The sequence below is a fragment of the Drosophila navojoa genome, chromosome 5 (genome assembly GCF_054131105.1).
Source record: "Drosophila navojoa isolate 15081-1374.11 chromosome 5, UAZ_NAV_1.0, whole genome shotgun sequence".
NCBI classification, from domain to species: domain Eukaryota; kingdom Metazoa; phylum Arthropoda; class Insecta; order Diptera; family Drosophilidae; genus Drosophila; species Drosophila navojoa.
The window spans coordinates 6,531,137-6,556,001 of NC_142893.1; the positions used below are offsets into that span (position 1 = coordinate 6,531,137).

General features: G+C 38.7%; 1 protein-coding gene across 9 annotated transcripts in view; it reads right to left on the reverse strand.

Annotated features, from left to right (window-relative positions):
- Window positions 1-1,117: 1,117 nt before the first annotated feature.
- The window catches only part of tn (tripartite motif containing protein thin), a 222,804-nt gene continuing 199,056 nt past the window's right edge, over window positions 1,118-24,865 (reverse strand). For 4 of the 9 annotated variants that reach the window (XM_089261554.1, XM_089261552.1, XM_089261551.1 and 1 more), the window contains 9 exons: window positions 21,226-21,368; window positions 19,838-21,163; window positions 14,631-15,373; window positions 7,568-7,864; window positions 4,917-5,639; window positions 2,080-2,239; window positions 1,647-1,787; window positions 1,468-1,544; window positions 1,118-1,395 (listed from right to left, as the gene is read on the reverse strand). In XM_089261554.1, the coding sequence (XP_089117680.1) occupies window positions 1,182-1,395; window positions 1,468-1,544; window positions 1,647-1,787; window positions 2,080-2,239; window positions 4,917-5,639; window positions 7,568-7,864; window positions 14,631-15,373; window positions 19,838-21,163; window positions 21,226-21,368 (3,824 nt within the window). In that variant the 3' untranslated portion in view covers window positions 1,118-1,181. Of the gene's footprint in view, window positions 1,396-1,467; window positions 1,545-1,646; window positions 1,788-2,079; window positions 2,240-4,916; window positions 5,640-7,567; window positions 7,865-14,630; window positions 15,374-16,755; window positions 16,771-19,303; window positions 19,343-19,396; window positions 21,164-21,225; window positions 21,369-24,865 lie in introns of all 9 variants that reach the window. The other 5 variants (XM_089261559.1, XM_089261555.1, XM_089261557.1 and 2 more) reach the window with 5 other exon arrangements.

The window sequence follows — 24,865 nt, forward strand, 5'->3', positions numbered from 1 at the left end:
TAAGAAATATATATACAACAACAAAAAATGAAAACTAAAAATAAATTTAGAAAATTTATAAAAAATATATATATTCTCTAACATGAATATTCGTATTTTTATTTTTTTTATTTACACGCAAGTAAAATATAAAACATTCATTGAAAATAAAATTATTTTTATATTTTAATAGCAAAGAATATGTTGCGTCAATAATAAGAGCCCATAACAAATAGCTGTTGGTTCTAAAATTCATAAATATATAAAAAAAATTACAATTATTAAAAAATAAATATTAGTAATAAAAATATAATTCATTAAAAATATTAAAAAAAAAATAAAATCAAATGTAATAAAAAATAAATTACTTACCAAGCGCGGCATTTTTTTTTCATAGTTAGTGTAACGCTAGTTCGTATTCTTTTATATATATATATATATATAGATGTACGTAAATATATATATAAATTTTTTTTTTTCTGTTTTTCGTATATAGATAAACAGTTGGCTTGTAGCTGAGCTACATGGCGTATGCGCAACATTTGCTGGCAAACAAATTTATGCGAGTACACATAAATCTGCAGCTGTGCTCTCAGTGCCTCTTGTGATGCTCACGCACACACACACACACTAACACACTCTAGCACACACTCACACAGTAAACCATATAGTTTATGTAAAAAAAAAAAAAAAACGGAAAAACTTTCATTTTGCTGCAAACTCGAGGAAGATCTTAATTTAATAAAGTGCCTCGCACGCAGCCTCGCAACGAATGTAATTTCAGATAAATCTCAATTAGGGCCCAAAGAGAATTATGGCCCAGAGTTTGCGCCGGCAATTGATGCTTGGGGTCGAAATGATTGGGCCAACGAATGTTTTTTTTTTTTTTTCACTCCAACTCTGACGAGTTTTCGCTTTGGTTTTTTTTTTTATTTTTTATTATAATTTATTAAGCAATACATATAGATATATATAGAGATATATATAAAGTCGATATATATTTAGCTGATTTCTCTAACGCGTTTTTCGATTGTTTTTTTTTTCTTCTCAAATTTTGTAGTTTTCCTTTTCTAGGACTAGAAATGTTAACTCAATTTTGTCAATTTTTTTTTAAATTTTGTTTGTTTTTTTCTTGCTGGCAAAATAAAATCAAATTGAAATAATAAATTGTTGTTGTTGACGTGGGGCTTGGCCGTGATCGCTCAGAAGACCTGAACACGATGATTTTCACGATCGCATACCAAAATATTGCCATTCGACATAATGGCCACGCCCTCGAGCCCTTTGAACTCCGAGTCACCGGAGCCCCAGGAGCCGAAGGTCTTCAGGAAGCTGCCATCCGGATTGAAGATCTGTATGCGATTATTGCCCGAATCGGCCACAAAGATATAGCCCTGATCATCCACAGCCACGCCGCTATAAAAAAAAAAATGGGAATTATATATATTTTATATACAACTATATATAGATCATATTAAGTATACGCACCGTGGAAATTTAAATTGTCCATCATCGGAGCCCTCGCCGCCCACAGTGGACAGCACTTTGCCATTAACATCGAATATCTAAGAGAGAGAGAGAGAGAGAAAGAGATGGGGAGTGAGAGGGAGAGATAGACAGGTAACAGCTGTAACAGATTCCAATTAAATTCCGTTCGGTCAGCTTACCTGAATTCTGTGGTTATTCGAATCGGAAACAATAACACGATTCGTATTCGATACGGCTATATAATGCGGATGCTCAAGCTGGCCCTCGCCACGGCCACAGGAACCGAATTTACCAACGAAGGAACCATCGGATTGGAAAACCTGAACCACGATATAGTTTTTTTTTTTTTTAAATAAAAAATGAATGTAAAGAGCAACACAGACAATGGGAGAGAGAAGCAGAGCGGCAGGCAGTGCATGAAAATTGAGTGGGCGTGGCTGTGAGCGCAGGCAACTGCAGTTGGTTTGCCCGACTGTCTGACTGTCTCGGCATCCGGCTGGCAGCCTTCTCAAGTGTGACAAATTGGGCAAGACTTTGAGCTGCCGTTTCCTGCTCGCCTCGCCCACTGCCACTGCCACTCCCCCACTCTCATGTTGATAAACACCATCTCACCTGCACTCTGTGGTTCTCCTTATCGCATACGTAAATGAAGCCGAGTGCATCGGTTGTAACGCCCCAAGGATAATTGAATTTGCCATCTGCGATGCCCTGCGAACCGAAGGCGCGCAGGAAGCGTCCTTGCGGATCGAGCACCTGAATGCGATGATTGTATCTGCAACGTGGCAAACAAAGGCGAAAATCAATAGAGAAATCAAATTTAAATGGAGTAGAAATATATTTAGTGCATCAAATATATGAAATTTAAACCTAAAGCTGCATTGTTAGGTATATATTAATTTTAAATGGAATATGTTTACTTTAATTTATTTATTATTAACTTTGTAGAAATTTTAAATAAAATATAATTTTTAAATTTTTTTCATATTTATTTAATTAATCTTTGTTATTTAACAAAATTTACTTTGCTTATAGAAAATATTTTTAAAATTCGTTTTTCCTTTTATAAAAAATGTTTGTATATAGATAAAATTTTTTTTTTTTTAAATCATGTTTATTCAAGTTTGCTTACATTTTTATTATATCTATTTGATTTTATTTATTTATTTTATTTTTTTTTTCATATTTATTAGCTTTGTTTACATTTTTTGTTTACATTTATTTATTTGTTTTATTCATTGATTTATTTACTTTATTTGTTTATTTAATTTTTTATATATTATTTATGTATATTTAATAGTTATTTTTACATTAATTAATTTTTAATTCATTTATTTATTTATTTTTTTATATTTATTTGTTTATTTTATTTTATTTTTTTTTTAATTTATTTATTTATTTTGTTTTAATGCATTTTCTGTGGTTTTTTTATATATATTTTTTTTATACATTATAAAATGTTTTTATGTAAATATTTTTATTTATTTTCTCTTTTTCATATTTTCCTCTTTTTTTGGTATTAATTTTCATTACCTTTTATTTTTCTTTGGATTTTTTTTTTTTAATTTATTATTTTATGAATGTGTTTGTTTTTACTAATATTTAGTTTGATATTTTGTAGTAGTTTTTATTTCATTTCAGGTCAGCAGAGATTACTAGTTTGGCTGTCTTCTTCACTCGTCACACCCTTCTCTCTCTCTCTCTCTCTCGCACGCTCACTCTTCCTTTAAACAAACAAAAAAATGTAACAGCATTGGCCTTTTTGCAGTCGCCCTGCCATCAAATTGTGAAACGCGCTTCGGACTGTCATTAATTACAAAATGGGGCGTTGAGAACTCATTACCGTGTGCCGTAACTTGAGGCCAGTGGGCGTGGTCGCTGGCATCGTGTGACGCATTTTTGCCCCGGGCATTGGGCTTACAACTAAGCCGCTTAACGTGCAAAATCAAAGTTGAGACAGACAATGAGGCTCGACCGAACGACCGAACGACCAAGCATCCGACCATCCGCTCATCCGTCCGACCCCGGGCGCTTAACGAGATTTCTCGTCAGACAATGAATGACAGCCCCTACACAGAGCCAAAGATTGGGCATATGCACATGTGTAAATACCAGCAGAGAGGGGGAAAGAGAGGGAGCAAAAAAAAAACGAGCGGGCGTTAGGTTACATACGGCTTACACCGAGTGGAGGCGGGGCGGAGGGACGCTGGGCTGAGTCGTCCGCACATGTTTCTCATTAACGCGGCTATTATGCGCTTAGCCGTGCCAATTACACGGCTCCAGCATAAAGCTAAGCCCGAGAATTAATCATGGACTATTGTTTCGACTTAATTAAAATGCAGCCAAGAGTCGATGGAGCCGAGCGAAGCCAAAAAGCTGAGCCAACTCAAGCAGCTCAACTGACCAGCAGCGCTGTCCAAAAGAAATTTTTCGCCATGATCTGACATGTGAGGAAAAAGTTTTTTCATTCTTTTTTCTTGCTTTACGCAACTTTTCAATGCAGTTAAGCAATAATAGGGATTGTCTTTAGGAAGGGGGAATGGGAATGGGAGATTTCAATTAGATTTAAAGGGCATAAAATATGGTAGAAGAAGTTAAAGTAATTATGGGAATTCGAATAGGCATGGAGAATGGGAATTGGGGATTGCCATTAGATTTAAAGAGCATAAAGTATGGACGCTTTTTAAAGAAACAGAGTGAGAGGCTTAAGAAAATTGAGAGATAAGCTAAGGCCATGGATAGCATGATCTTACTTGAGCGGTTCTTGGGACTTACACAAAAATCATTTCATTTCATATATACCTATGAGAGCTTGTCGACAACTAAAAATTATTTTCATTAAATCTATGTTCTTAATTTGTGTGAGATTTCGAAGATTTCTTAATCGTAATAAATAATAATATTTTTATATTTGCCCAAGTTTTTATCCCAAATTAATCCAAGTTCTTATCCCTGATGAATCATTAATTAGTAAGAATTTATACAAGTAGATCTAATGAAACTTTGATGCGCATATACTCTTAAAGCAATACTAGAAGAAAAACAGTAATTAAATCTGAAGAGCTGAAGACTCAAGGAGTTCTAGAAAAGGAAGCTTATGAGCTCTATGGAATACTTGAAGGAAAAGTAAATAGATCACAGGCTCGCTTTTGAGATGAATCAATGGTTACTATGGATTGACATAGTTCTAATAACCTTAAGATCTGCGTTAGCCTTAAGGCAATTTTGGAAGTGAAAACTCAAAGAGCTCTATAGAGCGCTTAAAGGAAAACCCAAAAGGAGAAAAGGTTAACTATCCTATATACATATAAAATAATGGCTTAGTTTAAGTCCTGCTTTTCACTATCCACCGATTTTTATATAAACACCGACTCAAAGAACTCAGAGACTCCAAGAGCTATGCACATCAAATTTTGGTTACTTGAAAGTATCGCATATCTTCATTTACTCACCTATCGGCAATGATGTACTGGCCGATGCGATTGACTGCCACGCCCGCTAGACAATCGAATTCACCCTCGCCGTTGCCATACTCGCCAAACTCCTTGACGAAGATGCCATTCGAGTCGAAGACCTGAACACGATGATTGCTTGAATCGGCGACGACAATGCTATTGTCGGGGCCGACGGCTAGGCCGCGCGGCCACGTAAAGGATCCGGGCTCGCTCCCCCGGCCCCCCAACTGGAACAGCTGCTGGCGCTTGCGCAGGTATACCTGTTTAGGGATAGTACCTGCCACTCCGGTTATACCGGCTGCTGCTGCTGCTGCTACCGTAGGGGACGTAGGGGAGCCTAGCCCGTTTTTTGACCCGTCATCGTCGGACGAGGCCAGCTCATTGGCCTGACGCAACGGCAGGCCGAGGCTCAGCCGCCTGGACACATCGCTGGCCGTGCTCCGGCTGGCCGCCGTCGAGCCGGAGGCGTGGCTATCGCGCGCACTGCTGCCGCTGCCGCTGCTGCTGCTGGGCGCATCCTTGGAGCTCTTGCTGCCGTACTTGTTCTTCAGATAGCGCGCCCACGAGCTGAGCGCCTCCCCGTCCTTGTTGTCCGTCGAGCTGCCCAGCGCGCCGCGCGAAGAGCCCGCACTGCGATCCGTGATGGGCGAATTGTCGCGCGATTTGAGGGCGTGCGAGGAGCGACTGCGCGATAGATCGCTGCTGCCATAGCCGCTATATCTGTAAGACATGCGAGAGGGGATTAGCACGCGGGCAGAGGCTTCACACAAGCGCTGAGCGTTGAGTTGTGCGACGAGGCTGTTGGAGGGGCATTGCAGACAGTTTGACACGAATTGAGAGAGGCACACAGTTTGACGGTCACTGTGAAGCTGGACTTAAACTTTGACTTAACAGTTGAGGAGTCATTGGGTACAGTTTGACGGTCACTGTGAAGCTGGAGTTAAGCTTTGACTTGACAGTTGAAGAGTCATTGGGTACAGTTTGACGGTCACTGTGAAGCTGGACTTAAACTTTGTCTTGGCAGTTGAGGAGTCATTGGGTACAGTTTAATGCACACTGTGAATGAATTGCCAACGACTGGCTAAGCTTTGACCAACAGTTGCAGAGTCACTGATAGCAATTGACTGCCAAACTGTGAATCCAGCAAGCAATTGAAGATCTTCAACTCACATATGAAATGTCAAACTGTTTGGCAGTATGCCTTCAGCCACTACAGAATACAGTGCTGGTCAAACTGTGTGCTGACTAATAGTATGTTAGCAAAGTTGCAATGACTGTCAAACTATTTGCAGAAGATCTTTACGATCTTTACAGTCACATTAGGATACAGTTTGACAACAACTATGTAGCTAGTTTTAAGGGAACTGCTTGCTGTAAAACTGAAACTGGAAGCTGTTTACCAAGGGCTTTGCTTAGTTGGACAGTTGAAAAGCCATTGAACACACAGAGATGACTGCAAAACTGTTTGCACAGAGCTACAATAAATGCTGAATGCAGTTTGAATGCCAATGGCATCAAACTGTAAACGGTTGCTCAATATGAAGCAATTGCTATGAATTGATTCTCTGATCAAACCGAGAGTATAGAAATCTCAAACTGTATTAAGCCTTACAGAGAACTAAGAAGTTAGCAAATTTCCAACTGTAAGCAGGCTCTTAAACTGTTTCGCTGATAATGCAATGATTCTCAAACTGTAAGCAAACTACCAACAGAGCAAATGAAATCGCCTGCACAACTCAACGAGCAGCCCTCGCTTGCTTTAACTGTTGATCACTGAAATTATGAACTGGTTCAAATGAGTGCATGAACTGAACTGAGCTGAACTGGATTTGTTTTTCACATTTAATGAATGCGACGACGCAACGAAAACTGAAGTGAAAAAATGCATGACGAATGCATGATGTACGCATGATGTACGCATGATGTATGCATGATGTACGCATGAGATTTGTACAGAGTGGGCGCAACTGTATCTAAGGAAAAGACAGTGAGAAAGAAACAACTATACAAAATGGCTTGAAAAATCCTGTTAATTTCGGTTAATTTGAACGCGCAGAAAAAACTTTTTTTTATTTTTTTTTTTTGTTGGGGAAGGTGTCAAAAATTTTGTAAAAATACAAATAAAAAATTGAAATAATAAATGTACATAAAAGAAACTGGAATTAGTGTGTGCTGGTGTGTGTGTATGTGTGTGTGTGTGTGTGTAGAGTGCAAAACATAAACGAGAACGAAACGTGGTAAAGAAACGTGGGTCCAACACGCAGAGAAACTCATAAAAAAAAATATAATTAAAAACAAAATAAAATCATAAAAAAATAATGAATAAAAAAGAATTTGAAATTCAAATATTTGTTGTGTTTTTTTTGTAGCGAAAAGGGCCGGGAAATGGTACAGCACACGCACATTGAAAGCGCCCATAGAAACGTCCATAACAGATTTATATAGAGTATATGTATATAGAACATAGAGTATATATAGATCTATAGTATATATGCCATATGTACAAACGCCAGCGTCCTATATACAACGGAGTTTCGAATTGATTTTGTGGCAATCTTAACTTTTTGGTATTTTTCGGTATTTTTCGGTATTTTTTGGTATTTTTCTGATATTTGTACTGGTATTTAGACTGGTTTAGACTTGCGCACCTTGAGGCCAGGTAAGCGGATGGCGACACTGTTGTCGGCGATACGGGCTCATCCAGATCATCGTCCTCGTTGCCAAACTGATGCGAGGAGCGACTGCGGGCCAAGCGATTGCGTCGCTCCTTCATGGCCAGATAACGTGAGCGGCCGGTGCCGTAGCGGCTGTCGGAATCGTCGCCGGTGCCAGTGCCGGTGCCCGTGCCGTTGCCATCATCGTCGAAGGAGGCGTTCGGCGTCGATAGCGACGGCTGTGCGACAATTGCGCTGCTCTTGCTTTTGTTTAGGAAGCGGCTTGTGTAGCTAGAAAAATGTTGGGGTTTTTTTTTTCGTTTTTGGTATTTTTTCTTATGCGATATTTAACACTTTAAAAATTGTGTTTGTTTGTTGTTGCTTTTGTAGGAGTTGAAGTTTGTGTGTGCGTGTGTGTGTGTGTGTGTGTGTCTGTGTGCCTCGCACCTGGCGGTAAAAACAAACTTTGTAAGCGCCTCGCGTGAACTAACTTTTAACTAGCTTAAATCTGTGTGTAACGAGCTTACGCCTCGCTCTTCCGCCGCCCCTCCATCCTTCTCTCTCCCTCTCTCTCTAGCTCGTTTATTAGGCAACCAAATTCAATTAAAATACACAAAAAACAAGCAACAACAAAAATTATGCGCGCTCAACCGAAAAAAGTTTCTAATTAAATTTCACGTTTTACATTTTACATTAGCGCAAAAGTTTAGACACAGAGCAACACAAAATGTACAGGGTATATATACATATATTATGCTCACATACAGATCACATTTACAGGGTATATTAAGCATTAGGAGAAATCAGATTAACATTGCTACAAAGGCCAACGGCTACATGGAAAGCAACAACAAAGCACACACAGAAAATATACTAGTGGGTATTTAAATACCAAATGTAATCATTTTAATACTGAAAGTAAATACAAAAAGCTCATTAAATACGGTTAAATTATTATTGAGGCCAAGGGCAGAAGCTTAAGCAGCAGCAGTCCTTCTCTCTCTCGCTCTCTCTCTCTCTCTCTCTCTCTTTCTGTCTCTCACGCGTTCTCTCTCTATCTCTCACTCGTTCTCTCTCTCTATCTCTCTCTGCCTCGCTGTCTAGCACTCTGTTTCTCACTCACTCTCTCTTTCCCTCTCTATCTATCTCTCTGTCCCTTTCTCCACCTCTACGCAACTTTTTTCTCATCTGTCTCTCTCTCTCTCTCTCTCTCTCACACTCTACATTTCCATATGACGCACAAATGTAGGCAATCATTTTTTTATTTTGTTAGTACGCCACATCGAGTACATGGCATATACATATATATACACACATACATACACACACACACACACATATGTGCCACACATAGTCAAACAATGAAATAAATGCCAGCGCATGCAACACATCATGTGCGGCATGTCGTCCAACTGTACATTAATTGCCATGGAACAAAAAGAACAGCCAAAAGAAAAACAAGCATTGATTGTTGCCATAAAAATATATACTATACGTATATATAGAGTATATAGATATATCTGCTTCTTTTTTCCTCATATGATAGCAAAAATGAACTCGATTCAATATTTAAACAATTGTCGCGTGCACACACACACACAAACACGAACACACACAGACAAATTGAAACGACCCTTAACGACTGCCTAATACTCGTTCATGTTACTGAAACTCAAATGGGCGGAATATATTAGATAGATATATAGATCTACATGTATGTAGAGTCGTTCAATTGTACATTTATTGCAAGAACTTGTTGACTTGTCACGCCCCTGAGGGCGGTCCCTTCTAGAGATCTGTAAACTGTAATGTAAACTCGAAGAGGCGGAATATATATTAAGGGAATATATATTAGATGATTATTAGATGGATAACATACATATGTATATAGGGGAGCTCAAGAATCTCATTCGTATACGATATGAATACCTAACAATAAAGGGCAACTATGATAATTATTGACTTGCCACGCCCCAAATGGGCAGCATATTTACTAGATAGATAGAGAGACGTTTTATTAAGTATAAATGGAATATATACTAGAGAGATAAACATATCTATAGGAAAATGGGCGGTTCGTATAATAATAGATAACTGTAAAGGGCCTCTGTGGTGAGTATAGACTAGCCACGCCTCAAATGGGTGGCATATATACCAGATAGAGATACATATCTAAAGAGCAGTGGCCGGTTCACATAAAAGATGCATGTAAGTGACCTCTGTGGTGATTATTGAATTGCCACGCCCTAAATTGGTGGCGTATATTAACAATAAAGATAAAAATCTATAAAGCAGCTGGTGATTATGATTAACAAATGCTCCTAATAGGGTATTCCTAACTGTTAAGCAACTTGAGAGCAACTCGAGCTTCGATTATTAACTTGCCTAACCCCTAAGGCGGTCAATCATATGAGAGATAGATATAGATATGTAGAGAATACCTAAAGAGATTGAGAGCTTGAAGCTTTAAATAAAAGTTGTCACTTTTCAGACCTATAAACACCTTAGAATAATGCTTTATATCTGAATAATCATAGCTGAATGTACATGATATGTAAATAAATATAATCTTACAATTTCCCAGCTCCAATAAAGTCAAATTAGCTCAGTCGCAAGTCGTGTTAAAGCTCATATACTCTCTGTATACCCCTCTCTCTCTCTCTCTCTCTCTGTCTATCTCCCTCTCTCTATAACCTGCAGTTACTATAAAAAACTGCAATTGATACTCCACTTGCTGTGCCACAAGTTTTAATTACATTACGCAAGCTGTGCTAGCTGTCTGCTAGCCCCCAAAAAGAACTCAATATTCAATATGATTGTCAATAAAATAAATTAAGGAACGAGCACACACAGAGAGAGAGAGAGAGAGACAGACGCGCACAATGACAACAACTCAATGGCATTTGAACCCTTTTCGCTGTGTGTCTGTGTGTGTGTGTGTGAAAGGTCATTGTAAAGCGCTGCGAATTGAATTGAAGCTGCTTTTGAGCAGCCACTGAGTGGCTCCCACTGCCTCAACTTAGATTCAAGTTCTAGTTGTCCCTACTTAACCCCTTGATGTCAGCTCTAGAACTAGAATCCGACACTACAAACACACACACACACACACAGTCAAACACAATCTCTCTGACATTTCGATAACATTTTGTGGCATATATCTAATACATCTGATTGCTGTGGACAGCTTTTCCCCAATCGCTAGCTGACATCAATTTATAACATTTTTTCAATTTTTCAAACATGTCAAATGAGTTTGAGTCCCAGCAGCTCAGCTTTTGATGAAATTTGTTATGAAAAGTCTGCAGAAAAACCTAACTGTACTATAAATATATTTGTATTTTAATAGAAATAATTTTTGCCTCCTACTTTCCTACTTTAAGAAACTCAGCTAAGTCAACTGGCCTAATTATAATAAATATTTATTTAAATAGAAAAATTACATAGATTTTAGCTTATAGAAGTAAAAAAAATATAAACAAAACTTCACTTAACAAAAAAAAAAATCTAAAAAATTGGTTTATCGTTCATTTTTTAGCATAATTTAATAAAAAAAACAAACAAAAAATCTAACGCTTCTTTAGTTTTTTTTTTAAACAAAAAATAAAAATTGTCTAAAATATAAATATTTATATAACATAAATAATCTTTTTTCTTCAATTATTATTTATAAAAAATAAGCTAACAAATATAAATAATTTTTCAATTTAAACTAACTTTCCAAAAATTCTGCAAATTTCAAAATATATCATATTTCATACCTAATTCGCATTTGAAAACTTCAATTTTCTCCTGTCACCAGGGAAAACAAACCAGCTAGGGTTAAGCTCTTAAGCCTCTGAGGCTATTACGACCTTTCTTTGTTTGACTTTGGATGAAAGGGACAAAGGCGAAGGCAAAAAATTAGAAACTAAGCAAGAAGCCAACTTGTGTGCAAATTTGTCTGTGGGCAGTGCATACTCTGTTGCGTGAGATTAGAGAGGGTATATTGGTTTTGCAGAAGGTGAATGAACGGGAAAATGAATATTATTAGCAATGTGGGAATGAATAACATAAAACCACATGGAAATAAAAAAATGGACCAAGTTGGATTTATTTTAGACAACTATTTCTGTACCATGAGCGCGCAACATGCAGTTGGTTATGCCCGACTGCAATGAGTTTAACTGAAAAACGCTTTCGATGAAGGAAATTAAATAGAATGCCTAAAAAAATAAAAATAAAACATTTCAATGCAGTTGCACACATTTAATTTGATTTCAGGGAAGGGAAGGGAACGGGCTGGAGGTAGTATATATGCAAAATACGTATACATCTATCTAAACATATATATGTATATATAGATCTAGATAGATAATCAGTTGCAGTTACAACTGTCTGTTAATCAATTATTTAGTGTCACGCTTAACGTCCGCAAATCGCTTTCGGTACAGAGCCCGGTGGGGCCTACTTATGTACGGTATGCTAAAGGGCAGTGCGCTGCAAAGACGAACATAGAGAACAACAAGATACAAATACATAGAGTGAGATGCAAATAAAGACAAAGAGAGAGAGAGAGAGAGTGAGGCTGGGGAGAGTTGGGGAATTGGAGTAAGTGAGTGCTACGCTATTTTTTTTTTTTATTTATTTAATTTTTTTTATTTTTACCTAGAGCTGGCTGGCTGCTGCTGCAAAGGTTAAGAACTTGACTAGTAAACGCCACACGAGGCGTATGAGCAATAAAATGGCCAATGCGATGCTAATGCCAATGTCGCACAGTTGTACAAAGCTGCAGCAGAGAGAGATCACATCACATAAACAAATACAAGTACAAACAGAAATACAATAGCAACCACACACAACAACAACAACAACAACAACAATCAATAACAAATTCATCTCGATTTGCATGAATCATGGAATCAATTAATTTCAATTTAAGCTCAATTGTTTTGCCATTTCTGTATAGCTGCGTGCATGTGTGTGTGTGTGTGTGTGTTTGTGTGTGTCTGTTCAGCAAATTAAAATTGTAAATTAATCTCACGCACTTTATAATTATAAATAAGCTATAATATGATTAATGCAACGACATCAACAGAAATAAAATACAACCAAAAATGATTGAAATTTCAGTTTTTGATAGCTTCGATTATTTTATTTATAATTAGTGGAATAGCAAGTGCCCTTGAACTAAAGCTATATACAAAATTCTCTCTATAGCTAATCAAGTTTTAATTGATTGATAAAATACCTATTTGCAATATATATCTCTGTATGAATTTGTATGATTGACTGCTTGACTAACCAACTCTTTGTCTAATAACTAATGACTCATTGATTGATTAGTTGTTCGTGGTCTAATAACTAATGACTCATTGATTGATTGGTTGTTCGTTAAGCCATCTATGTAGTATATATTTTAATGATCGACTGGTTGACTAGCTAATTCTTTTACTAATTACTAATAGACTAATGACTCATTGATTGACTGATTGATTGATTGTCCGTCAAGCCATCTATGTATATATTTTAATGTTTAACTGCTTGACTAGCCAGCTAATGACTCATTGATTGACTGATTGATTGATTGTTCGTCAAGCTATCTATGTATGTGATTTAATGATTGACTTCTTGACTCGCTAAACTTTTTACTAATTACTAATAGACTGATGGCTCATTGATTGACTGACTGATTGATTAACTGATTGATTGACTGCTCAATCGGTTTTTAAGTCATAGTGCTTACGTAAGATATCTGGATCAATTGATTGACTAACTGATTAACATCTGACTTACATACTCATTAAGTGATTGATTGACCTGATTGATTGAATCTGATTGATTGAAACCCTGCTCACCTTCTACATACATATAAGGCTTATATGATATGCCCAAATGCACATATTGGCAAACTATTGATTGGCTGATTGACCGATTGGCTGATTGACAAATCTTCAATTTATAGCGCTTACTTTAAATAGGCCGATTGACTGATTGACTAATTGATATATAGCTCATATACTTATTTAAATAGGCTACTGATTGACGACTGGCTGATTGACTGACTAAAAACTATGATTAATTTGATAATTAGTCTAATTTGACTTATTGATTGAATGACTGACTGCCTGATTGGCCAACTTGCTGACTGATTGTCCCACAAAATGCTTGACTTGCTGACTGACACAGGTTGATATCATAGACTGTTTGATGAATTAGGTAACTGACAAACAGACTGATATCCAGTTGATTGATTAACTAACTCAATAGCTTGCTGACTGTTGCACGCCCATTTGACTGATTGATTGAGTGACTTAATGACTCTTTGAACAACTGGCTGAATAACACTAATAATTCATTGAACCTTTGATCTGTCATCTGTGGAGATTGGAGAGATTGGAGATTGATTGCTGTGTCAATTATAGCCCAATTCCCAACAGCTAAACTTACTTTTTATGATATAATATTCAATATATACCCTTTTAAATACCTTTCTCATTCTCAGCTTGCTATTCTCTTCAATAAATATTCCAAATACATATCATTCTATATTTTGCTATATATAACTCACTAAATCAAATACTTTGAGCCGCATTAAACGCACACAGAAATGTAGTACAAACTAATCATAATAATCAGATACATGTATATATGTATGTATATATAATATTAATATATATATTATATAGTGCCCATAGTTCCCCACATTAAAGTCGCTTTGTATAAATAGCAGCCGACAGTTAATTTATATTTATCATGCAGCAGTATCATTATTCATTATTCATTATGTATTAGAGTATGGGTGTGCGTGTGTATATATCAATCAATATGTGTGTGTGTGTACTTTGGCTTGTGTGAATTGTATTTGAATTATTTATAAGCCAAAAATCAATAGAAAAAGTCAGAAATTAATTGCGAACTTAACGTGAGCCATGCAAAAGTTTAGTAAAAACAAAATATATTTAAAAAAAAATTACAGTTAAATCTATATAAAGTTTATAGGTTAGCTATTTAGTTGTTCTACATATATGTATGTGTGTGTGTATGTATATAGATATCTTGGAAATTCGGATGGAAATACCTGCTGCTGCCGCTGCCGCTGCCATAACGATCGTCGCTCTCCGTCAGATGATGAGCCGCCGGCACGGGGCGGGTGCGGGGCGAGCTGCCGCTGCCATAGCCGCTGCTGCTCGAGTTGGGCGTGGCATAGCTGCTGCGCGTTGTCGTCGCGTTCGTGTCGTCACGGGAGGCGCGTCTCGCCTCCAGCCGATCCCTGTACGAGCTGCTGCCGCTGCCGCTGCCCGCTGTTGTCGTCGAGCTGGCTGCGCTGCTGGGCGTCGATTTGGTTGCAGCGCTGCTGCTGCTGCTGGCCGCGGCGCTGGTCTTCGGCTTCGGCTCCACTTCCGACTCGGACTCGGACTCCGTGCTGGTCTCCTCTTCGCTGCTCGAATCCGACTCAGTCTTCTTCTTATCCGCTGAGCCATTGGCGGTGCTCGGAGTGCTGTGCTGCGGCAGGAAGCGGCTCACGAAGGGTTTCTTCTCCGGCGTCGCTGGCACCGTAGCCTCACGTGCGCTCGAGTAGCGCGACGTGCTGGCCGCCTTGGCCGGCTGACTGCTGCTGCTTGTTGTTGTTGTTGCTGCTGCTGCTGCTGCGGCGGCTGCGGCGGCTGCTGTTGCTGAGCTGGCAGAGCTTTCGGTTGAGGCGCTGCTATCGCTGCTGCCCGAACGCTGTGTCTTCTTGACAGCTGCCACCTGGGCGGACACGGCCGGTTTGGACTGTTGGGTAGGAGTAGGAGTTGCATCAGAGTCTGTGGCGCTGTCAGCCTGTTAGTTGTTTGTTGTTGTTTACATTTTTTTTTTGTTTATTTTTTTGAATTTTTTTTTTTTTTTTTGGGGTGCAAGCGAAACGTAATGCAAGTAGAGAAATAAAGATATCAAATATGCATATGGATGGCGTATGGACAATGTACAAGTGACAACGATGTGGGCGCCTGGCAGGAGTCGGGGCAGGGGCGAAGTGGACTGACAAACGTCAAAGTCAGAGCGCATTTTTGACAGTGCGAGGGTAGCTTACACAGTTTGCAGGCAAGTAAGAGAAAGAGAGAAGGATAGGAGCGCTAGCAAGTTGTTAGAATAGAAATGGGAACCATTAGATAAAATTGGAATTATTTTTTAAAATATTTTTTATATTCATCAGAAATATAAAATAATTTGAGAATTTTTTTAAGTGAAAAAAAAAAATTTGAAAAAATCGTATATATATTTGAATCCTTTAACTATTCTATATATAATTTAAAAAAATCAGCAATTCGAATTTGGAGTTTTTTTTAATTAAATTAATTAGTAAAATGTACAAAAATAAATATTTTAAAAAAAATTATACGCTTTAATTTACTGCTTTAAGTTTATGAATTTTTAGGGCAGTCATTTAAAAATATATATATTTGTTTTAATTGATTAAAAGTTTGTTATTTTTAATCTTATTTTTTTTTATACAAAATTAATTTAATTTAATTTTTGGGTTAGTTTAAATTTGTTTTTTATGTTTTTAATATTTTAATCCAATATTTTTTTTTTAATGTTCCTCTCTCTATTCTCAAGGATATTTCCGCAAGTGCGTGAAGCTGCCTCTCTTTTTTTTCCTTTATTTTTCTCCTCCAACTTTTTCTGTCAAAAATTGCTTGTTAACAAAACAAGACAAATATGCAGCCGCGCATATGTCGCACACATACACAAACACATGTGTGTGTGTGTGTGTGTGTGTGTGTGTGTAACGGTAAATGAATACGTTGTTAAACTGACGGAAGCAGCGACGGCTGACAGACATGATTGAAATGCTACCATTGAAAGCGATACCACGCGCAGCGATGCCTCGCACAGGAAGGCTAACAATATAGATATAAAGGTGGCACACACACACATACGCACACAGGAGATATATACATATGTATGGATATATTTACAACGGACATCAGAAATTTGTGACAATGAAAACCAAAAAAAAAAAAAAAGGAAAGAAAATTTAGAAAATAAATCAAAATCCAAATGAAATAAAAAATTGATAGCGGGTAAAAATGTCATTTGTATGCTTTTTGGCGGTTTTGGCGGTTTTGCTCTGCTCAGCTCTTTTTTTTTCAGCCATTTTTGTTGCCAGCCAAAAGTGCACAGATATATTTAGTTAGGTTTAAGCAAATTAACATCACTACCACATCGTTTGTCCACTTGCGAAAGAGCGAAAATAGAGAGAGAGAGAGAGAGAGGGAGAGATGAAGATAAAAAGAGAGAGAAATAGAGCGAGAGTAGATGCATATACAACAATAAAATGTAACAGAAATTACTCGAGAGTTTTGTTTTGGATTTTTTTTTATACACACAACAAAATTTGTGTTTTATTTTTATTCGTAACTCTTTTGTTTGCAGTCTCTAACTAAGCATTAAACGACAAGGTAATAGATGTTAAATTACTGTGAACTCAATATTGCTTTTTTGTTTTATTTTTTTGTACAATTCATAATTTCTGATGTCCCTGCTTTTTGGGTCAAAACTCTAGAAAATATTTATTTTATGTTTTTTTTTTTAATCTTTTTTTGTATCACAATTTTTTATGTTTAGTCAGAGGTTTAGTCTATATGCTTGTAGGGGAAGGGTAGATGGTTTAATTGAAGCCTGAACAGTTTAGCTAACTGAGTTGATGCAGCTGCATTTTAATATATATATAAAATAAGATTGATAATCTTTACATTTCAGTTATTTTTTAATTTTTTTAACATTTATAAATCAATTCATATCTCTGCTGAAAAAATTCTTTAGAATAGAATGCCAATATTTTTAGTCTGAAGTCGGCTGCATTTCAGGCAATTCATTGAAATCTAGCTATACAAAAAATAAATAAATTTAATTAAATTCATAGCAAATTTAGATAAATTCAACTCAAATAAAAATGGAATTTCTGCTTAGCTAGCTGAGCTATATTCTACTTAAATAAAATTTGCATACCACAAACCAAATCTGACCAACCCTACAAGAGCATCGCGACTCCAGCCTGCCCTCTGACTTTTATATAGATTCCTTTTTTGTTCTCTTTCTTGTTTGCTGATTTTTAGCTTACATTAGTCGATTAGGCGTTGATTGTTGGAAAAGGTTTGGACCCAAAACAGCATTAATAACAACAAGAACAAAATGAAAACGAATGAAAGGCGCTCCACAAGACAGCAATGTGAAATGAAATCAAAGTAAATAAATGAAACTTAGCTTAAGACACAGAAAAAAAAAATGGTAAAAAAAATGGAAAAAAACACACAAAAAACAAAAACAAATCGTATTTGGCATTTTGTTAGCGTTCATCAGTAAAAAACGAAATGATCAAAAGGTCGAAAAGGTAAACAGGTAACAGGTAAATAGTTAACGGTTAACAGTAAGTAAAATATATATATAATTTTTTGCTTTTGTTTTTCGATTTTTTCTTTTTCTTTTCATTTTTTTTTTTTTTTTTTGTTTTTGTTTTTTTTTTTTTATATATATTTAACAGACTTACGGAGCATAGGAAAGTGTGAACACTGAACACAAATAAAGAAGAGTTTTTTATCTTGTTTTCTTTTTGGACAAACAAACATTTGACGAAACATGACGTATACGTAATATAAATATAAATATATATTAAATATTGAATACTGTGCAGATAACCCGATCTGTTTTTAATTATATAGTAACATAAAGTGCAGCTAACAAAGTGAGGCGAGTATAGAGAGAGAGAGAGAGAGAGAGAGAGAGAGAGAGATAGAGCTTATTTTATCCGCTTATTTAGGTGAATCCATTTCACGCGCTTACTGCTTAAACTCTTTAATGAGAGATTGAAGCTGATAAAGAGCATATTATGTTGTGCACTTGCTTTCGGTTTTGCCTGCCCTCCTCTTGCCATTCATCTGCTATAGATGTTCGCTTTATTTTCATCTATTTCACGTTCCCCATCTTAATTATCTTCTAGATTAGGTTCCACTTTTTTACGGCTTTGGCTTTGCCTTTGCTTTGGTTTGTTTCTCTTTCCTGCTTGATTGATATACTCTTTATCAGCTTCTGCGACTGTAGCAGCCGTGTCTTTCATTTCGGTTTCTCTTTAGCGTTCCATGGATTTTCTATTTTATAATGCTCCTTTTTATATTCTACGAGCTTAGCAGCAGCAGTAGCTTCTGCTGTGGTCTCTGCCTTTTCGCTCGCCTGGGACCCACTCTCTTTCCTCTTCACTTCTCCCCTTCATCTTTATGCGCATCATCTACTTCATCTTCTTCTATAGAAACCGCCTCTTCTTCTTCTTCTTTTTCTATAGAAATTGCTTCTTCTTCTTCTATGGCAGCTACCTCTTCTTCTTCAACAGCTTCTTTATTTATAGAAGGAGCACATTCTTCTTCTTCACCTTCATCTTCAGAAGTTATCTCTTGTTCTTCTTCTGTTAGAGAAGCTTCCTCTTTTTCTTCAACACCGTCTATATAAGCTGTCTCTTCTTCTTATTCTAGAGAAGCTACCTCTTCTTCTTCTATAGAATTAAGCTTTTTCTTCATCTTCTCTTACAAGCCATCTCTAACTATCTCTCTTTCTCTAATCTTCCGTTTGATCCTCATCTGTTTCATATGACTCATATTCCTCCTCCTCCTCCTCCTCAACATACTCCTCTTCATCCTCATCTTCCTGCTCAACAGCTGCTGCTTCTGCAATTGGCTCTGCCTTTACCTCTGCCTCAGCCTCATTTTCTTCATCCACCTCGTTCTCCTCCTCCTCCTCCTCCTCTTCCTCCTCCTCCTCATCATCTGTAATCTCTTCCTCTTCTTCCTCTTCCTCTTTTTCTACTTCCACTTTCACTTCCTCGTCCTCCTGCTTCTCCTCAATCTCCGGCTCTATATGCCTATCGCTTATGACATCCATATTGCATTCATTCTCTGACGCCTTCTCCATCAGCTCATTCTCTGGCGGCACAATATTTATCACCGGCATGCTCAGCTCTGGCTGCCCCTGCAGCTGCTCCTCCTCACTCTCCTCACTCTCACTGACTGTCACCTCTTCATACTCTGAGCTGGTCGCATTATCCACCTGCTCTGGCAGCTGCAGCTGCTGTTGTTCTGTCTGCTGCTGCTGCGGCTGTTGCTCTGTCTCACTCTCACTCTCACTCTCACTTTCAGTCTCAGTCTCAGCTTCGCTGCTGTCACTGCTGTCACTGGCTTCCTCTGCTGCTTCTTCTTCTTCTTCATCTTCCTCATCTGCTTCCTCATCTTCTTCATTTGTCTCATTCACACTTACCTCGGCTCGCGCTGTCGCCGTTGCTGTACGCACTGGAGATGCTGCTGCTGCTGCTGCTGCTGCCGTCGCTGCCTGATTGCTGCTGCTGCTGTCGCTCTCCTCGCTGCCGCCCAGGCCGCCTCGCTTCAACGCCGTCACACGCTCCGTATTGGGTCGCTGCTCGCCGCTCGTTTCCCCAGCCGTCGAGCTGCCCGCCGCACTCTTGCGCTTCTGGCGCGCCAGCTCATCTTCGTCGGCTGCTGCTGCTGCCGACTGTTGATTCTTTTGCTGCTGTCGCTGCATGGCGGCCTTCTGCGCTTGGATGGCTGCCTGAACGCACGCCTGAGCGGCATGCGCGGCTACATCCGATTTCTTCTCCTTCTTCTCCTTGCCAATCTCCGCCAGACGCTGCACCACGCGCGAGCAATCGCTGAGCCGTATTATGCCACTCAGCTGGCCGCGCGACACATCCTCGCTGTCCAGCACGCGATCCTTGCGCTTCTCAATCTCCTGCTGGCGCTGCTGCTGCTGCTGCTCGCTGTCCGAGTCGTCGTTCTGGTGCGAGCGCACGAAGCGCGAACGGAAACGTGAAGATTTCGTCCCGCGTCCCGCCGGCTCGTTCTCATAGTCGTTCTCGTAGTCGTACTCGGAGCGTCCATAACGGCTCTCGCCATAGCGATCGTTGTTGTTGGCGCTGCGCTGTGGCCGCTCGCCAAACTTTCGGCCCCCGAGCACGGGCTCATCGTTGTAGCCGCCTCGCTCCTCCTGCTGCCGGAACTGGGTGGCCAAGCGATGATCGCTCTTCGAGCGCATCAGTCCGGGCTGCAGGGCACTGGGCGGCGCCAGATGGGAGCTGCTCACCGAGCCGCTGGGCGTCGAGTGGGGCGCAATGTTCAGATCCCCAAAGGTGGCCAAATTCATCACCAACTGATTGGGATCGATGGACACAATGAAGCGCACCCGCCGGCTGTAATCGTTGTTCTCGTACTCAAAGTGACGCAAAAATTCGACCGTCTTCAGAAAGATCTCCTTGGTGTCCATCAGCTCACAATCGTCCCACTCGACCGTCTCGTTCATGTACTTGTCCACAATGTCGCAATTGCTGGTGATGTTGGTGATCTCCAGGTCCAGGTTCTCCTTGAGCGTGGTCAGATTGCGCAGCTCCACGGCCAAATAGCGATCGATTTCGCCCTTGAGTCCGTCGGTTCTGTCCTTTATGGCCTTCGTTATGCGCCTGTAGATCTCGTCGATCTCCTCTGTCACGCCAATCGCATTCGTCTGCAGACTCTGCGTGTTCTTCTCGATGATCGACAGCGAATCCTGCAATCGATGCAAACTGCGACGAATCTGTGAAGAGTCAGAATTGGAGGATAGGGTTTATTTTTGGGTCTAGTTTCTGTTCGACTCACCTGTGAATTGAAGCGGGTTATCTCACGTCGCAGTATGTCCATGTGCGCGCTCTTGCAGTCCTCGCAGATCTTTTTCTCGCAGTGCGCACAGTGGGAGAGATATGCCTTCTCGGAGCAAACGCCGCAGCGCTCCATGATTTGACCTGCAATGAAATAATGGAAATGGAATGTAAATGCTGAGCATTGATTGAGGTGGCAAGCAAAGCGTTTCATGGGATCTTATAAGTATGCAATGGAAGTGGAACGGTTGCTTATTACTATATATGTATGCATATACGATCTGGTATTTGAGTTGGAAGGTAATTCCCTTCTGTATCAGTCTATCTCTTTATCTCAATTCATTTCTTATAAACTTAGGCAGAGCAAATGAAGATAATGGAAAGAAACAGTGATAAAACGTAGGACAGTCTACTAACATTTATCTACCATAGAGTTGTATCTCGTAATAAGTAGAACCTGCTTGTGTAGGAACAGAGAATATGAAACATAGGAACTCTGCTTCTGTAAACGAATCGAAAGAACAGAGATAATGAAGTAGTTCACATAATTATAATCTCTCTGCCTCTTTCACCTAAGCTAACAGAAGGCAATTCGTTTACTTATAAAGGAATAATAGAAGTAAAACTCAACTCTATAAAATCTACAACATTTCACTACCAAAACGGTTCAATTTTTAGATAAGCTGAAATAGTTAAAACGACACAGCTGCTTGTAAGCTCTACTAGCTTAATTTTAAGTGTTTTGCAAAGAAACAATTGAAATGAATCACCGAAGAAACTGAACAACAAGACTTCACTGTCGAATCGCATCAATATAATGTGAGCAGGAACAGCTCGAATTGACACACTTCAGAGTAATTTGATTTCGCCCACAATCATATTTCCAGTACAAAACGTTTCATATCGAATGCAATTTAAGCAAATGCAATGCCGCTTATCAAATGCCAACTCCGGAACGTTTCAGCTGCTGTCGGCGCAATCATTTGCCAATGCGCTTAGCAATTGAAATTCCACTTGTTTTCAATCGAATCGCATTCCTTTTATCAACTTGTTTGGCCTTGTTGCCGCCAAAATATTTCGACTTGTCGCTAAATGCTAAGTTACTGCAGTGGCAGCAGGAGTAGCAGCAGGAGTGGTAGCAGGAGTAGCAGCAGCAGCAGTATCTGTTGCCGTTGCACTTGCTGTAAACAGGCCGCCAACCCATCAATTTGCACCATTGGCAGTTGGCAACAGGGCAACTGTTTTTTTTTTTTTCATTTTCCATTTTCCATTTCTTTTTCTCTATTTCTCTTGTATCTTGACTGCATTTGCTGTAACAGTGCGAGAGTCAATGAGGGCGGCCATTGCTGGGCGCTAATGCGATTTCAAGAGTGTCGCCAAAATGCTAAAAATCAACTGAATCTAAACGCAGCGCCGTCGACAACAACAACTCCTGGCTCTTACGAGATGTTTATGCGTCCGTTTGCCAAGGCATATCCTGCCAGCGCATGCCGATGTCTTGGCTATGTGTACATACATATATATATGCATAATGCAAATAACGAGCTGTCGGGCCCCAACGACATGAACCTCGAATAGTGTCCCACTGGAGCACCACACCCTTTCTCTCACATGTCCTGCTCCTAACGCCTCTCTCTCTCTCTCTCTCTCTCTATCGCCCTCAACAATGCAAACATTTCACAGTGTCTCAGTCACAGTATAACAAATCGCAGTCGCAGTCGCAGTCACAGTCGCAGTCACATTCACAGGCGAGCTATGTAAACTTTTGTGCATCAATTGTTGGCCTCACTCCTGGACCCACTCCTGGCCCCGCTCCTGCTCCCCTTCATCACTGGCATAACCATTGGCATTGGCATTGCCTGATGAACTTGCCTCAGCTACCAATAGTTAGGGCTCTGCTCACTCCCCTTGCCATGACAATAAGCTCACCAAGTACACAAGCACACACTCACACACACACACACACAAGCTCGCTTTGCTTGCTCTGCACCAATAGTTGGCTGTATTTTCTTGTGTAATCATATGGAAAAGTGAATTTGCAAATACTACATGCGATTGCGAGTCCTTGTATCATCGCATTCAGTTATCCATAACAGCGCGGCTTGAAAGGATTTGCCCAAAAATCAGCTCAAGGAGCAACTTTTCTTTCCACACACACACACACACACACACACACACACACACACATTTGCATAGCAATTGTCAAAAATAAAAAATAAAGAGAGTCAAATACTCGAAGCTTTGTCTGCTTATTAACTACCTACCACTGATTGCAGCTCTGTGAATACTTTTCAACTACATATACATACAATTGTATGTATGTATGTATGTATGTGTTTGTAGTACTTATAATACTCATGCATAACACTCATTCCATTCCATGGCATTCATAATAGTCAAAGGCACTTTCTTTCAACACTTATTTGCATTTTGCTGATGAGAATTGCCGGTTTGTCGCTTTGTCGCATTGTCGCTCTGTCGCTTTGTCTCTTTGTCGATTCTGTGTCGCTTCTGTTTGTCCTTTGCAATTTGTCGCCGACTATCAAGTTTCAAGTTATTTGCATAGTCATGGCTACCAACCTGATCCAGCAATATGGCCACAATGCAAATGATTTAAAACAAGAAAGTATTCTCGAAATGTGACAAAATGTCGAAGATTAAATACCCTAACAAAAAAATATGATATATATTTGAGTGAGATAGACCAAAGTTTTGTATTAGAAAACTAATTCAAATATTCCAAAAGGAAAGATAGATATAGTTTCAAGATATAAAAAATTTATATTTTTAGATTTATAATTTTTTTTATTTGAATTTATAGATTTTCATCTGAATTTTTAATGGCAAATTTGAAATATGAATTATTATCAGAGTTTCGTATAGATAATCTATTATAATAAAAAATATTCATATATAATTATATAAACCTTAGCTACACCAACGATAACCAATAAGTTTTCAACTCAAACTAAATGACAAATCAAATATACCCACACAGCAATACCCTCACTCAATAAAAATTTCAAACACACACAAAAAATGAACCAAAATCAATTTGCTTTTGCTTAGTTTTAATTGCGAGCGAGGTATTCGATGAGTGGAGTGGGTGGAGGGCGGTTTGAAAGGGGCGTGGGCTGATTTGTAAAATACACAAAGCGCTTGATTTTTAATTGGAAACCAAATATTATGGCCGTGGCATTTGCTTTATATTCGTCACACTTTTTTATGCTCTTTGTTTTTAGGATATTTTAGGAATTTAATTAAAGTTAGACAGAGAGCAGAATTTATTAACAAATTATCAAAAGGCCACAAAAACAAAAAAGTAAATAAAATATTATAGATTAATTAAAATAAATAGAAAAAGAAATTGCTTTCACAAAGTGCTTTTATGAGAAGAGCAAATATTATACAAAAATAGTTTGGCCATATTTTAGCTGCAAATTCTTGTTGCCTTTGGGCATAAAAAGCAACGCAGCGTAAACAATTTTAAATGGCAAATTGCAAATTGCAATTTTTCATTTTCCAATGCACAGAAATTTTAATTTGTGATAGACGGACAAACGGACCAAAAAGCGACGCCAGACAGACGTCAGGGATGCGCTGTACGCTTTATGCTTTACCCTTTATGCTTTATGCTTTGT